General features: G+C 48.1%; 1 protein-coding gene across 1 annotated transcript in view; it reads right to left on the reverse strand.

Annotated features, from left to right (window-relative positions):
- Nucleotides 1-1,253: 1,253 nt before the first annotated feature.
- Nucleotides 1,254-16,744, reverse strand: part of LOC134352530 (dermatan-sulfate epimerase-like protein) — a 46,447-nt gene continuing 30,956 nt past the window's right edge. Inside the window, exon 3 of the mRNA XM_063059796.1 lies at nucleotides 1,254-9,905. Coding sequence (XP_062915866.1) covers nucleotides 7,325-9,905 — 2,581 coding nt within the window. The 3' untranslated portion in view covers nucleotides 1,254-7,324. The remainder of the gene's footprint in view (nucleotides 9,906-16,744) is intronic.

The following is a 16,744-nucleotide window of genomic DNA, read 5'->3' on the forward strand; positions in this document are numbered from 1 at the left end:
TCTAACTTTTGTTAATGCCCCACCTCACCTTAGTACCCCATCCGTTATTTATTTACTATTTTTTATCTCTCTCTCCTTTTTCTCCCTCTGTCCCTCTCACTATACTCCTTGCCCATCCTCTGGACTTTCCCCCCTCCCTCTTTCTTTCTCCTTAGGCCTCCCGTCCCATGATCCTCTCATATCCCTTTTGCCAATCAACTTTCCAGCTCGTGGCTCCATTCCTCCCCCTCCTGTCTTCTCCTATCATTTCTAATCTCCCCCTCCCCCTCTTAAATCTCTTACTCTCTCTTCTTTCAGTTAGTCCTGATGAAGGGTCTCGGCCTGAAACGTTGACTGTACCTCTTCCTATAGATGCTGCCTGGCCTGCTGCGTTCACCAGCAACTTTTATGTGTTGCTTGGAGTATTGTTAACAGTCCCATATCTCAGAAAGGATGTGTTGTCATTGGAGAGAGTCCAGAGGAGGTTCGGGAGGAAGATTCTGGGAATGAAGGGGTTACATATGAGAACCGTTTGGCAGCTTTGGCCCTGTACACACTGGAATATAGAAGATTGCAGGGAGATCTCACTGAAGCCTATTGAATGCTGTATGGATTAGGTAAGGTGCATGTGGAGAGGACGTTTCCTATAGAGGGAGAGTCCAGGACCAGAGAGTACAGCCTCAGAATATAACATCCTTTAGAACAGAGGTGAAGAGGAATTTCATTAGACAGGGATTGGGGAATCTGCGAAATCTATTGCCACAGATGGCTGTGGAGACCATGTCATCAGTTATATTTATTTTGAGGATTGATAGTTAATAAAGGCATGAAAAGTTACTGGGAGAAGGCAAGAAAATGGGGTTGAGAGAGAAAATAAATCAGGCACGCATTTACACTCATCCCATTTTGTTCTCCCCACATTCCCATCAACCCCTCTCGGTTCCACCATGCATGTACACATTAGCGAATAACTTACAAGTTAGTAGGATAAAGTATAAATTATTCGCTAATGGGAATGTGGGGAGAACAAAATGTGTGCCTGATTTCTACGAGTAGTTGACAGCTATCACAGACTCAGTGGGCAGAAGAGCCATTTTCTGTGTTGTATTTCTAGATGGTCCATAACAAATAATCCCATTGCTTGTGCAGGATCTTCTGCCTCCATCTGAAAAAACAGATAATCGTATCTCACATTCAACAGGTCATCCATGGAAGCATGTTATTTTGTACTCAATAAGCAATACCAAAAAGGTTCAAATGATTGTTATTTTTATTAATATTCTTTAATATAATCCTCAAGATGTGGAGAGAAAAAGGCTCTGTACATCACAATGAATCAGAACATGAACAAGAAAATCGAACCAGATCACAGTGTCCAACACATTAGTGCAAGGATGCTTGAAATCTATCATGTATAAAGAAGCAAGAGCCACATTGTTCAGTCCTATTTCCTCCACAAAAACATTCTTTATGCAATATGCACCATCTTCATCCCAACTCCACGAGAGCTATTTAGATAAGAAATGCAGGCTTCCTCTCACAGAGGCATCAATTATTAACCACTCTCTGGCTACACATGGCAGCCTCGCCAGTATCTGTAATCAGGGAGCTTTTAAATTCACATTTCTACGATTCTAATCTGCCACATACTTTGTTAATCCAATGGCCAGCAAGTGCTGTTTGCAATGTCAGATTAATCACTGTAACATTTCCCAATAATTTAGGAACATTGCTGATGTAATCTGAAAAAAAAATCTAAACCTTCAAATCTGACGGTTTATGAATCACAACCATTGAAAAATGTGATCATTTATTACAACATGCAGGATTTGGAGAGAATCCATATGGCCCATCACACCATTTAAAGGAACAATCGCATCAAAGGCCTAAAAGTTCATCCAACTTTGCTCTGAAACCCATGGTTAACTGGTTAATCCTTGGCACCAAGCAATCACACTCCTGTCTGAGTTGGATATTTCTTCTCATTACTATTGATGTGGGCTTTAGAGTCACGGTCATAGAGTTTTCAGCACAGAAATTGGTCTTCACCCATCTAGTGCATGCTGACCTGATCTTCTGTATAGTCTCACCTACCTGCAATGGACCATATCCCTCCAAATGCCTCCCATCCATGTCCCTAATCAAAATTCTCTTAAATGTTACAATTGAACCTGTATATACTTTGGATGGTTGCTCGTTGCACATCCTTACAGTGAACAAGTTTCTCCTCAATTCCCCTTAAATATTCCACCATTCTCCCTAAACCTATGACCTCTAGTCTCGCCCAACCTGAGGAGATAAATGCCTGCATTCATCCTATGTATACCCCTCGTAAGTTTGAATGAAGGGTTTTACCTCCCCATTTCCTTTGAACATATTTATTTATTCTGAAGTACTAGAACCGAGACACACGGACTATTCAACCGAGTTTTATTTATAAAATACTGAGACAGCATCCCACTTTCCCAAGCTGAATCTGAACACATAATTCAAAATAAACCAGGCACTAATTCTCTTTCTACCAGCCTCACGGTGAGCTCCAGTTTATACCACACTCATTACAAAAAGGAAGGACATTTTAGAACATTTCCCCAATTTATTTAGCAGCGATCATGGAATAATCTATTCATGAGAGCCATCTCCCTACCCATCCACTAACTAAAGAGTGAAAGAATCGAAGGCCAAGGCCCAGAAGGGTACTTAAAGTGTCATTCATGCTTAATCAGACAGGGTACCATCTGAAAGAGAACAGAGAAACAATAAGCAGATTTCACAATTGATTTGTCCCAGTTAGTGGAAACCACAGCAGTGAGCTCCAAAAGTAAAATCTTGCATTTCCCTAGCACCTTTTACAAAGTCAAGTTATCCCAAGGGGCTTTGCAGCAAATGAGATGGAATCACCACTGTGATACAGTAAAGATGACAGCCAATGTATACTCCCACTTTCTCCAAACTCGAGGGGTAGCCATGGGCACCGCATGGGCCCCAGCTATCCCTATCCCTTTGTTGGCTACGTAGAACAGTCCATGTTCCAAGCCTTCTACAGTAATGCTCCCCAACTCTTCCTCAGCTACATTGATGACTGCATTGCTGCTGCTTCATGCACATATGCTAAGCTCATCAATTTCATCAACTTTGCCTCCAACGTCCACCCTGCCCTTAAATTCACCTGATCCATTTCTGACACCTTCTTCCCCTTTCTCAATCTCTCTCTCTCCATCTCTGGAGACAAACTGCCAAACAATATCTTTTATAAACCTACTGATTCCCACAGTTATCATGACTATACCTCCTCTCACTGTGTCTCCTGTAAAAATTCTATTACCTTTTCATAGTTCTTCCATCTCCACCGTATCTGTTCCTAGGATCTGACTTTCCTTTCCAGGGCATCAGAAGTGTCCTCTTTCTTCAAAGAATGGGGTTTCCCTTCCTCCAGCACAGTTGCTGCCCTCACCCACATCTCCTCCATTTTCTGAACATCTGCACTCACCCCACCTTCCCCCAACCTTGACAGTAGGAGTTCCTCTTGTTCATAGCTACCACCCTATGAGCCTCCGCATCCAACACATCATCCTCCGTAAATTCTGCCACCTCCAAAGGGATCCTACCACCAAGCACATCTTTACCTCCCCACTACATGATTCCCTTGTCCATTGATCCCTCCCCACTAATCTCCCTCTAGGCACTTACCCCTGCAAGCAGCCAAAGTGCTACAACAACCCATTCACCTCTTCCTTCCCCTCCATTCAAGCACCCAAATAGTCCTTCCAAGTGAGGCAACACTTCACTTGTGAACATACAGTGGTTGTCTAGTGTGTCTGGTGCTCCTCTACACTGGTGAGACGCATCATAATCTAGGGGACAACTTCGTTGAGCACCTCCACTCCATCTGCCAAAAGCAGAAGTCCCCTCTTCTTTTATTCCCCACTTTGACCTCTTACTTCTTCTCACCTGCCTATCACTTCTTCCTGGATTCCCTTCTCTTTTCCTTTCTCCCATGGTCCACGCTCCTCTCCAATTAGATTCCTTCCTCTCCAGCCCCTTATCTATTCTACCCACCTTCTAGCTATCCTTCATTCACCCCACCACCCTCACCTTTTTATTCTGGCGTCATTCCCCTTCCTTTCTAGTCCTGAAGAAGGGTCTCGGCCCGAAACATTGACTGTTCACTCTTTTCCATTGATGCTGCCTGACCTGCTGAGTTCCTCCAGCAACTTGTGTGTGTTGCTTTGGATTTCTAGCATTTGCAGACTTCTTTGTGTTTATAATGTATAGAGGGTATGGACCTAATGCAGGTAAATGGGATTGGCACAGATGCAAAGGTCAGCATGGATAAAGGGCCCGTTTCTGTACAGTATGACTTGATCTACACACAGCAAGCATTTACAAACAGCAAAGTGATAATAATTATTGATAAACTGCAGAATAATTGTCGTCCAGGGACTGTGAGATTCGTTCTTGGTTTATAGAAAATAGAACAGGCTCTTTGGTCCAAGAAGGGAACTGTAATTTCTTTGCCATACAATAATGCTTGGGTTGTAAAACATTCATTATGGACAGACCACCAATCACTCCAGACTCCTGCAATGGAAAGTCAAACAGCTGGAGGAGTGCTTCACAGAAGGATGGGCTGCTGGAAGATTGCCCAATTCTTCACTCAATTTTTCCAAATATATTACCTCAACAGAAAATCAAGCACTCAGCAAGGAGGCCACCAGCCTCTCCCACCCTTTTCACATAGAAAATATGGCTAGTCCTTCCAATTATCTTTGTAATCTGTGACAAAAGAACCAGTTATCAGAAGATTGATGCCGATAAGAGGACAATGGGGGAACATGCAAGGTGCTAATAAGAGAGAGACGAGAGAGATTACCAAAAGGAGACACGGTTCCAAGTATTGTCAGAGACCGGTGGCTTTGAACCCTGAACTGTTTGAAGTCTGATGGACAGGCGATACCCCAGCAGGGGGATAAAAAGGGACAGGTTCGCTAAGGCAACAGACACACGACACCACGAGGTAACGAGACCCTGGAAGCGGTGTGCCCCCACAAGTTGGGAGTTTTGGAGGTCTGGTCGCGGGACCAGCCATAGACGCACAGGGTAGAAAGACACGGTCGGGCGGGAACCTGGCGTGTGTGTCCGCCCTTGCCTGGGTGCTGGGTTCACCGCAGAAGAACGATCATATCGGGAACGGAGGGGTCACAGTCAGTGACCTCAGAAGTCATTACAAAGGGCTCGCCCAAAAGCTAACTGCGAGGAATATCAAAGGTCTGTTTGGAATCCGATTTGCATATTCATTCGTTCTCTCTCTCTCCTCCCCGCCCAACAGCACAACAGCGATTACTGCAAACTGAACTGAACTAAATTGAACTGAACTTTGCATCACTTGAAACTGATCATTTAGCCCTAGACTGTGATAGAGCTTGATTGATCCTATTATCCTAGTTCTGTGTACATGTGTGTTTTATCATTGCTAAACTGTTGCATTTATATCCTTTTGATTAAAGTACTGTGTTGCTTATTTCTTTAATAAAACTTTCTTAGTTCCAGTAATCCAGACTCCAACTAAGTGGTTCATTTCTGCTGGTTTGGCAACCCAGTTACGGGGTACGTAACAAATCAAATTATACCTTTTCCCCCTTGTGTCTCCACGAATGGGATTTGCTGTCATTGATATGTTCATATTTACCAGAGAGAAACACATTTCGGTATGGATAGAAGCCATTTGGCCTTTTCTGCCTGTACTAGCTCCCTTATCCATTCTACAGACAAACTGTTGGAGGAACTCAACAAGTCAGTCAGTACCTGTGGAGGGAAACGGATAATTGATGTTTCGGGTCGAGACTCTTCATCTGGACAGAAAGATAAAGGACAGATAGCCGTTAACAAGAGATGGGGAAAGGGGCGGAGCAGGAGCAATAGGTTGATCCAGGTGAGGAGGGGAGATAGGCAGATGGGGTATGGGAGAGTACTGATCTGTACAGTACCTGTGCCTGGTATTGTTAATGTTAAGTTAATGGAGAGTGGGCACATATTTCAAATGTGGAAGGGGCTGGTTACCCAACCCGAAGCCCTTTCTGTCTGCTGGCCAGACACTCAGACTGGCAACTTTCCCAACACACCTTGGGCAATGGCATTAAAACTGACCCAAAGATTGCTCCCTTGCACATGGTAACCTTCATAACTTACCAACAACCTTCCCAAATCCAAGCATTCCCAAAATCCATTTCCAAAGGAAAGTTGGAATTCAAATTATGGAGTTAACACAAGGATCCCATCAACTGCAGTTTGAGTCTCAGATCTCCACGTTTCATTGCCATATTATTTTTTTACAACACAGAAGGAAGCTACTTCAGCCAGCTGTGTCTATACCGGCTAACAAAGCAATCCCATTCTCCACTAACATTCCCTGTAACCTATTGTCTCCATAGTTCCATCAACTCTCCCCAAATTAGTCCCATGCCAATCCCGATTTTTTTATTCTCTCCACTTTCTCATTAGCTTCTCCCAAGATTCTACCACTCGGCTGCACATGAAACGCAATTTCCAGTGGCCAAATCACCTACCAACCTGGGATACGGGAGAAAACAGGTGTACTTGGGGGAAACCTGTAGGGTCACAGAGAGAATGTGCAAGCTCTACACGGAGCATGTTGGAAGTCAGCTTAGAATCTGGATCACTGGAGCCGTGAGGCAGTGCCTCTTCAGACTGAATCACAGGATGTTGTGAGTTCCGGGTCAGATCGTCGCCATTCTACACATGCAGACAACGGTTGGGATTTCCCTGAGACAGCCTGACAAATCCATACTCATGAATGATCTCCGTGATACTAGTGCTTACCAAGTACTCAGCACCACCTCCACCAAGGTCCCACGGAAAGCCAATCTCCTTTCATCACCAATGCATCTCTGCATCAATGATTTCTGCAGTGGCAGACTGCAATCTCTCTGACTGGCCCAATCTGAAACATTTGAGAGTTTTATCTTGAGGCCTGTGGCTGAATGCTGGGAAATGTTTCTGAATCACCAAGCTTACTGTTGAACTGACATGAATAGAACTTTGTGTGTGGGTCCCTTCACCACATCCACCAGCCTCAAAGAACTCACTGTCTGAAGGGAAACTCGAGAGCCCAACCACCACTGCTTAGACCGAGTACCACGTGGACTCTGGAGTTAGAAGTGAACTGTCTCTCTCAAGTTTTAAATGTCCCTCTCAGGTTTCAACCTCCATCTCTCGCACACACCCTTCAGGTGAAACCACATAAGAGCTCCTGGGACTGCACTGTGCAATTTATTCTTTGTTCAATCTGCCTGCATCGTAGTTGCAACTCCAGACAGTTCAGCTTTCAACTGGTAAACCTCGAATAGCCCAACTGACTCATCACTGACCAGCAGATGTCCTCGATAGTCTTGATATCCTGCAGGGACATCGTTTCCCTCCAGGTGTGGAGGTTGCCAGGTGCAAGGTCGCCCTCGAATGGAAGGTGGAGCAGGTTTGTGGAGGTAGCAAACAGCATCCTGTTGAGTACGGCAGGGGGCAAAGGAAAGCCCAGGAAGGCATAAACCTTCTCGGCTGTCTCTCGAGGAAGGGTGACAACATCTTCAAACTTCAGCAGCTGGTAGTTCTCTGACGGTAGCTTCCCGTTGATCCTCATTGCCGCCTTGATGTTGGCAAGCCAGAGGTGAGCCAGGAGGGCCACCGCACTCTTGGTTGGGTCAGCAAACTGCCGCTGGAGGGATTTGTACTCGAAGGCCGCGGAGCCACACCCCTCGCCCACGTCCTCCCCAAAGAGGGCAGCCAGGCGCCCGGGCACATCCCCCAGTGAGGAGAGGCCGGGCTGGGCATGGGAGAGCAAGGATTGGACCCAGGCTCGAGGATCCCTCACTACCAGCATCAGCCGGGTCGGGGCCCCCAGCACGCCATGCACGAAGGGCATCTTGAGGGTCCAGGCGCCGCTGCTCAGACTGAGCACCACACGGGCGTTGGGGTGGGTGTCCAGGTGCCTCTGAAGCCGCCCCAGATACTCTGTATTCCCCTCCATTGCCTCACCACCCAGGGAGACCCTCCTCCTGTGCTTCTGTTTCTTCTGTGAGCTCCCCCTGACCCTGGGGTGCAGCGGCAGGTTCTGCAGGTGCAGCTTGGTGCCGTGCACCAGGGACTGAAGCCACCCCTGGGCCAGTCGGTAGCGGCCCTGCTGGGCGTCGGCGGCCGTCCACTCGCAAGCATCGGTGAGTGGATCAAGGTCGAACTCGGCCTCGGTCACCCCGGCCTGCTCGGTGGGCAGCCGGACATAGAGGAAATCAGCAACGTCGGAAAAGAGGTGCCGCAGGATCTCGGCACCGGATCCGGGGAGGGAGGTGATCACCAGTGGGGGCATTCTTCCCAGTGCCTGGTCCCATTGCAGGGAGGGAGAAGCAGGCACCGGCTCCCCTTCTCCCCCGCCGCCACTGCAGAGGGGAAGGCGGCAGGCGGCCCAGAGGGCGGCCAGCTCAGCCAGCCACAGGCTGATAGCTGCCAGCATGGCCAGCCGCAGTAGGCGGCCGAAAGAGAGCGAGAGGCGAGAGCGGGCAGCTGCTAGGCCCAAGGCCAGACAAGGCATGCCAGCTGCCGCTGCCGCCACTGCCACCACCTTAGCCGTGGGGCCCCGGTAGGAGCGGGACAGGGATGGGGTCTGGGCCACTACTGAGACAGTGCCAAGGCCAAAGCGGGTGACCTGGTGTGGCTCCTCCACTTTGGCATAGCCACCGAAGCCGAGGTAGGAGAAGCGGGAGCTGGGGTCGTCGTGCCGGGTGGCCAGCCACACCACCACAGGCGTGTCATTGATGGTGAGAGCCACTTTGAGGCCGGTGCTGGCGTCCTCGAGGAAGCGGCAGTCACTGACCCGGACGGATGGGCCGTGGAACAGGAACGCCATGCGGGTGACGGGCCCCCGCAACGCAAACGTCACATTGATGAACTGGGTCCAGCGCTTTTTGAACTCGGCCGCCTGCTCGGCTTCCTGGATCTGGGCCTCGGGGCTGTCGCCTGCAGCGCTGAACCACACCACTTTGTACTGGGCGTCCCAGACATCGAGCAGGGCGCCGTGGAGGCCCTCCTGGGACCGCCATGGCACGTAGCGGAAGTCGAGGTCGAGGTTGTGGAAGAAAGCGCTGGCGTGGCGTAGCGGGGAGCCGGGCTGCCGCTCTAGGTGATCCACCACCAGCAGTGTCTCGGCATTGAGAAGCATCAGCGCTCTGTAGACGCTGCGCAGCCCCATGGCGGACGAGTAGGCCAGTGCTGCCTCGCCGCTTGTGAAGACCATGCTGCCGTGATGCGAGGCAGTGACCACCTCACCGGCCGAGCCGCCGGCCTCGCCCGCCGTCCAGTCCAGCCATTGGCCGCACTCACCCAGCTGGCCCTCCCAGGGCCAATTGCAGTGGCTGCTGGGTGAGGGCCCAAACACCAGCACATTGTTGAGATAGCTGTGCTTGGGGCCGTACAGTGCCTCAGATACGAAGGGGCGGCCGCCTGGCGCAAAGGTGAAGGAGTTCTGGTCCGGGTGCTCGTGGCCCGGGTTGAAGCTCTTCCAACCGTCGATCCACGAGTATGGCCGGCCCCTGCTGCCACCCCAGCTGCCAGCACCATGCACCATCTCGTAGACGGCCCGCCCACCCAGCTTGCCCGACTTGAAGGAGACAAAGGTGTGGCCCGGCTCCTGCTCCAGCCCCCCACCGTAGGTGACCACCCCCCAGTTAGGGAAGACGTGCAACCTCGGGCTGCCGTGAATGGCTGGCGGCCGGGGGCTGAGCCCGGGGTCATACCAGATGAACTCTGTGTGCAGGGTGCACCAGCGGTGTGCACTGGATGGCTCCATCGGCCCGTCCTTGGGTCGGTGCTTGCGGATCTGCTTGGCCAGCCAGTTACCGCTGCCGTCCCTGAGCACGAACCTGCAGTGGAGGGGAGAAGAGAGGTAGACATTTAATTGCAACCACAGGTGAGACGGGAGGGGGAGGAGGATGAGTGATGTTCCCAGCTGTCCCATTCAGTCAGTCCCCTAAACAATAGGTGAGACGACCCATATCCCCAGTGTGGCCCGGCATTGAAACCTGCAACACAAAGGATGGCAGATGCTGGGATGGTGACAGAGTTAATGAGAGACAGAGAGTTAGAGAGAGAGTGAGTGAGAGAGAGTGTGAGAGACAGTGAGAGAGTTAATGAGAGTGTTAACGAGAGAGTGAGAGAGAGTGAGAATGTTAACTAGAGAGAGAGATAATGAGAGAGTGTTAACGAGAGAGAGAGAGAGGGAGAGAGAGAAAGAAAGAGAAAAACTTTGTATTGCTGTTCATCTCCTTCCAGCAGTCGTCTCCCCTCCACAAAACACAACTCCCCTCAATGTCATAAAAGTTGCTGGTGAACGCAACATCTCTAGGAAGAGGTACAGTCGACATAGATGCTGCCTGGCCTGCAGCATTCACCAGCAACTTTTATGTGTGTTGCTTGAAATTCCAGCATCTGCAGATTTCCTCGTGTCCCCCCAATCTCAGACAATTTTCCCTCTCCCTCTCTGTTATCCACCTGTCTCCGTCTCTCAATTCCATCCCTGCTCCTCTCTCCTGCCTGGCGTAACATGCCGGTCACTTTACACTTCTCCTGAGTCCACCAGTTACCCTCTTTGCCACCTTATCCACCTGCGTAGCCACTTTCAGTAAACTATCACCTGGAGTGCAAGATCGCTCTGCACCTCAAAGCTATTAGGGGTCTAGAAGCTCTGAAGCACAGGATCCAAGGAGGCTGCAGAGGGATGTAGACTCACCATCTTCAAGAGGTGGTGCCTCAAGAAAGTGGCATCCATCAGTGAGGGCCCTCGCCACCCAGGGCATGCCCTCTTCTCATTGCTACCACTGGGGAGGAGTTAAGGGAGCCAGAAAGCAATAGAGGAACAGCTTCCTCGCCTCACCATCAGATTTCTGAATGGTCCTTTATTCCTTTGCTTTCGCACTGTTTCTTTTAAATTTATAGTAATTTGATGCTTTTGCACTGTACTGTTGTGCAAAACAATAAACTTCACGTCATAGCAGACCTGAATCACCAAGGCACAGAAGACCATAATGGTGTGCATATAATCCTGTCCTGTTGAACAGAATGGGCATGATGGGCCAAAGGGTCTGTTCCCATGCAGTACGAATCCATTCTCGATGAAGATATTCTCCTGAATAGCCTGACTATTTGCACTTGGGACAAGGCAGGACACAGGCAGCAGCTTGTGGATAAGCTTAATGTTTATTTCTCATCTCTGTACGAGTTCCAAGTTCCAACACATCATTTCAATACTGTTAAAGTTAGGAACTGAGCAATAGAGAAAACTCAGCGGTGATACACTGCACTCTGCAGCTTGATAAATCATTCTATCTTCAGAGGAAGGAAAATGCACAGCTTCTTAATGACACGAGCGAGGAAGGGATAACTACAACTGGCTTTTTGCCATAATTTAAATCTCTGGCTTCATGCCTCATTAAGCAATGTACACTCTTCCTGGAGAGCTAGGCAATTAACAGGAATATAAATTAACTAAGGAACTGTTTCACCTGAGAAATCAAAGGATTGTGCATTATGTTTAAAAACAGGAGCACAGGTGGAATTCAATATTGACACTACTGTTGTTGGTTGAATCTCAAATGCTGATGAGGAGGCATGCAGGCGTGAGATTTATTGGCTGATGTCACAATAACAACCTCACTCTCTACATTAGCAAGACCAAGGAATTGATTAGAGACTTCAGGAAAGGGAAGTCAGGACAACACACACACGTTGTCATTGAGGGATCAGTGGTTGAAAGGGTAAATAAACATCTTCAGGTTTCTAGGCATCAATATCCCCAAGGAATACCCTGGGATCAATACATTGCTGCAATCACAATGAAGGGACAACTGCAGCTCTGCTTTAGTAGGCGTTTGAGGATATATGGAATGTCACAAAGACTGGGATAAAATTGAGAGCACTCTGACTGGTTACATCGCAGCCTGGTACGGAGGATCAAATGAACAGGATTGCAAGCGGGTGCAGAGGGATATAGACTCAGCCAGCTTCATGGTAGACACAACCCTTTCCACCATCGGGGATACCTGTGCCTCAAGAAGTTCATATCCATCACTGAGCACCCTGACAATCTGGGATATGCTCTCTTCTCAGTACTGCCACAGAGGACTGAAGACCCTCAGCAATTCAGAAACAGCTTCTTTCCCTCTGCCAGTAAATTTCTGAACACTAGCCCATTATCCTTTCTTTTTGCACTATTTATTTTTTTGTAATTTATTGTAATTTTATGTCTCTGCACTGTACTGCTGCTGCAAAATAATAACAAATTTCACGTCATCTAAGTCAGTGATAATAAATCTGATGGGCATTTCTTTGAACTGGTTGTGCAATGTAGTCCCTTTCTAGGCTAGATGTAGAGGACCCATCCCTGCATTTTCTAACCTAAGGGAACCACCCAACTGGGAAGTTCAACCATGGGAGATTATACACAGTGAAGGGCCCTGAACAGAGAGACCCAGAGGTACAGAAGGAGTGGAAATGGGTACTTGATGCTGGCAAGAACCAAACATCCCATTTCTGTGAGAAGCAGTTTATTCAATCATCATATTAGTGAGAAAATATTAGGAAGGTTGAGTTATGCATTAAGTGCAGAGGCAGCTGCCTCTGATAACCTTTCACCACTAGATACAAAGATTTCAGTACTTGGCTGTTACTTACTATAGATTAAGATCAAAGGACGAAACACATGTCTAATCCATGGTTTAATTCGAAGAGTTTCACTACATTGTGCATTCTAATTAGTTTACTGCTTTCATGGGCTCAATGTTAATTGCCCTTAATGAATATCAATGCAGCTTTGTTAAATTAAGCATAGGATCAATAAGAAAAGGAGGACCAGATTAAAGATCTATTCTATCAACCTTTTCATCTTAATTGGCTGGAACACTGTTGCAAGTACAGTCCTATTACACTGGCCTATCGATTATCCAGGGTAATAGCAGACTGTCCTTCCATGGATAATGCAAAAACACAGATAATGCAAACACATTAAAAAGGCATCAAACAAATGACCTTATTGTCCATTGTTCATTAAAATAGTCATGGAGATTTGTTTGAGAGTTGTTTTACAGCAGTGCTTTCACCCCCAGTTTCTCAAACATATCATTTCTTTAGCAAAGTCAAAGCCTTTAATTTCTTTAACAGGAGTTTGCAAGGTCCAACCAAGCAGAGTCCACTGCCAAGAAGGCCCACCAGCGCCTTTACTTCCTGAGAAAACTCAAGAAATTTGGCCTGTCCCCTAAAACCCTCACTAATTTTTATAGATGCACTGTAGAAAGCATTCTTCTAGGGTGCATCACAACCTGGAATGGAAGTTGTCCTGTCCAAGACCAAAAGAAGCTGCAGAAGATCGTGAACACAGCGCAGCACATCACATAAACCAATCTTCCATCCTTGGACTCACTTTACACCGCACGCTGTCGGAGCAGTGCTGCCAGGATAATCAAGGATACGACCCACCCAGCCAACACACTTTTCATCCCTCTTCCCTCCAGGAGAAGGCTCAGGAGCTTGAAGACTCATACGGCCAGATTTGGGAACAGCTTCTTTCTAACTGTGATAAGACAGATCCTGAACGGATCCTGACCCGGATCTGGGCCGTACCCTCCAAATATCCGGACATGCATCTCGGTTTTTTTGCACTACCTACCTTTCCATTTTCCTATTTTCTATTTATGATTTATAATTTAAATTTTTAATATTTACTATCGATTTGTAATCCAGGGAGTGGGAAGCGCAGAATAAAGTACATTTGTAGTACACAATACTGTGCAATAGAGCTTCATGAACTGGGAAGGTTTAATGACTTTGACTAAATTTTTACAGTATTTGAACCATATTTAATACATCATTACTGCATTCTTATGGTCACACTAATAGTGCATTAACTACAGAGTACTTTCGTACTACAGTACTCTTACTGTACTTTGTTAATGCTCTTTTATTGTAGGCTACTATAGTCACTATACTCTTTCTGTACTATAGGTAATGTACTCTTGTGATTTTTTGCTAGTTAGCATAATCTCACTGATCTATTTGTGGGCAATGCACCATTATGGTCTAACTGTAAATAATGCACTATCATGTATTCCTCCTATTACTGTGGTCTAACTGTAGATAACACATAATGACTGTTTTCTATACAGGGGATGAGGATTTAAGCAGGCAGGCCTTTAAGAATGGAAGCTTTTAAACTAACCCTGTGGATCTTTAAGCAACACACATCAAAGTTGCTGGTGAATGCAGCAGGCCAGGCAGCATTTCTAGGAAGAGGTACAGTCGATGTTTCAGGCCGAGACCCTTCGTCAGGACTAACTGAAGGAAGAGTTAGTAAGAGATTTGAAAGTGGGAGGGGGTGGGGGAGATCCAAAATGATAGGAGAGGACAGGAGGGGGAGGGATGGAGCCAAGAGCTGGACAGGTGATAGGCAAAAGGGGATAAGAGAGGATCATGGGACAGGAGGCCCAGGGAGAAAAACGAGGGGGGGGGAACCCAGACGATGGGCAAGGGGTATAGTCAGAGGGACAGAGGGAGAAAAGGGAGAGTGAGAGAAAGAGAATGTGTATATAAAAATAAATAACAGATGGGGTACGAGGGGGAGGTGGGGCATTAGCGGAAGTTAGAGAAGTCAATATTCATGCCATCAGGTTGGAGGCTACCCAGACGGAATATAAGGTGTTGTTCCTCCAACCTGAGTGTGGCTTCATCTTTACAGTAGAGGAGGCCGTGGATATACATGCCAGAATGGGAATGGGATGTGGAATTAAAATGTGTGGCCACTGGGAGATCCTGCTTTCTCTGGCGGACAGAGTGTAGGTGTTCAGCAAAGCAGTCTCGCAGTCTGCGTCGGGTCTTGCCAATATATAGAAGGCCACATCGGGAGCACCGGTCACAGTATATCACCCCAGTCGACTCACAGGTGAAGTGTCGCCTCACCTGGAAGGACTGTTTGGGGCCCTGAATGGTGGTAAGGGAGGAAGTGTAAGGGCATGTGTAGCACTTGTTCCGCTTACAAGGATAAGTGCCAGGAGGGAGATCAGTGGGGAGGGATGGGGGGGATGAATGGACAAGGGAGTCGTGTAGGGAGCGATCCCTGTGGAAAGTGGGGGGGGGGGGAGGGAAAGATGTGCTTAGTGGTGGGACCCCGTTGGAGGTGGCGGAAGTTACGGAGAATAATATGTTGGACCCAGAGGCTGGTGGGGTGGTAGGTGAGGACCAGGGGACCCCTATTCCTAGTGGGGTGGCGGGAGATGGAGTGAGAGCAGATGTACGTGAAATGGGGGAGATGCGTTTGAGAGCAGAGTTGATGGTGGAGGAAGGGAAGCCCCTTTCTTTGAAAAAGGAGGACATCTCCCTCGTCCTGGAATGAAAAGCCTCATCCTGAGAGCAGATGCGGCGGAGACAGAGGAATTGCGAGAAGGGGATGGCGTTTTTGCAAGAGACAGGGTGAGAAGAGGAATAGTCCAGATAGCTGTGAGAGTCAGTAGGCTTATAGTACACATCAGTGGATAAGCTGTCACCAGAGATAGAGACAGAAAGATCTAGAAAGGGGAGGGAGGTGTCGGAAATGGACCAGGTAAACTTGAGGGCAGGGTGAAAGTTGGAGGCAAAGTTAATAAAGTCAACGAACTCAGCATGCGTGCAGGAAGCAGCGCCAATGCAGTCATCGATGTAGCGAAGGAAAAGTGAGGGACAGCTACCAGAATAGGTACGGAACATAGATTGTTCCACAAAGCCAACAAAAAGGTAGGCATAGCTAGGACCCATACGGGTGCCCATAGCTACACCTTTAGTTTGGAGGAAATGGGAGGAGCCAAAGGAGAAATTATTAAGGACTAATTCCACTAGACGGAGCAGAGTGGTGGTAGAGGGGAACTGATTAGGTCTGGAATCCAAAAGAAGCGGAGAGCTTTGAGACCTTCCTGATGGGGGATGGAAGTATATAGGGACTGGACATCCATGGTGAAAATAAAGCGGTGGGGGCCAGGGAACTTAAAATCATCGAAAAGTTTAAGAGCGTGAGAAGTGTCACGAACATAGGTCGGAAGGGATTGAACAAGGGGGGATAAAACCGTGTCGAGGTATGCAGAAACGAGTTCGGTGGGGCAGGAGCAAGCTGAGACAATAGGTCTGCCAGGACAGGCAGGTTTGTGGATCTTGGGTAGGAGGTAGAAACGGGAAGTGCGAGGTGTGGGAACTATAAGGTTGGTAGCAGTGGATGGGAGATCCCCTGAGCAGATAAAGTCGGTGATGGTGTGGGAGACAATGGCCTAGTGCTCCTTAGTGGGGTCACAATCGAGGAGTAAATAAGAGGAGGTATCCACGAGTTGTCGCTGTGCCTCAGCAAGGTAGAGGTCAGTACGCCAGACTACAACAGCACCCCCCTTATCGGCAGGTTTAATAGTAAGGTTAGGATTAGTGCGGAGGGAGTGGAGAGCAGAGCGTTCGGAAGGAGTAAGGTTGGAATGGGAACAAGGTGCGGTGAACTCGAGACGGTTGATGTCCCATCGGCAGTTGGCAATAAAGAGATCCAGAGCAGGCAGAAGACCAGAGCGGTGTGTCCATGAAGAAGAGGAGGATTGAAGATGGGAGAAGGGGTCATCGGTGGGGGTGGAAGAGTCCTTGCCGAAGAAGTAGGCTCGGAGACGGAGACGGAGACGGCGGAAGAAGAGTTCCGCATCATGGCGAACAC

The sequence above is a fragment of the Mobula hypostoma genome, chromosome 1 (genome assembly GCF_963921235.1).
Source record: "Mobula hypostoma chromosome 1, sMobHyp1.1, whole genome shotgun sequence".
NCBI lineage: Eukaryota > Metazoa > Chordata > Chondrichthyes > Myliobatiformes > Myliobatidae > Mobula > Mobula hypostoma.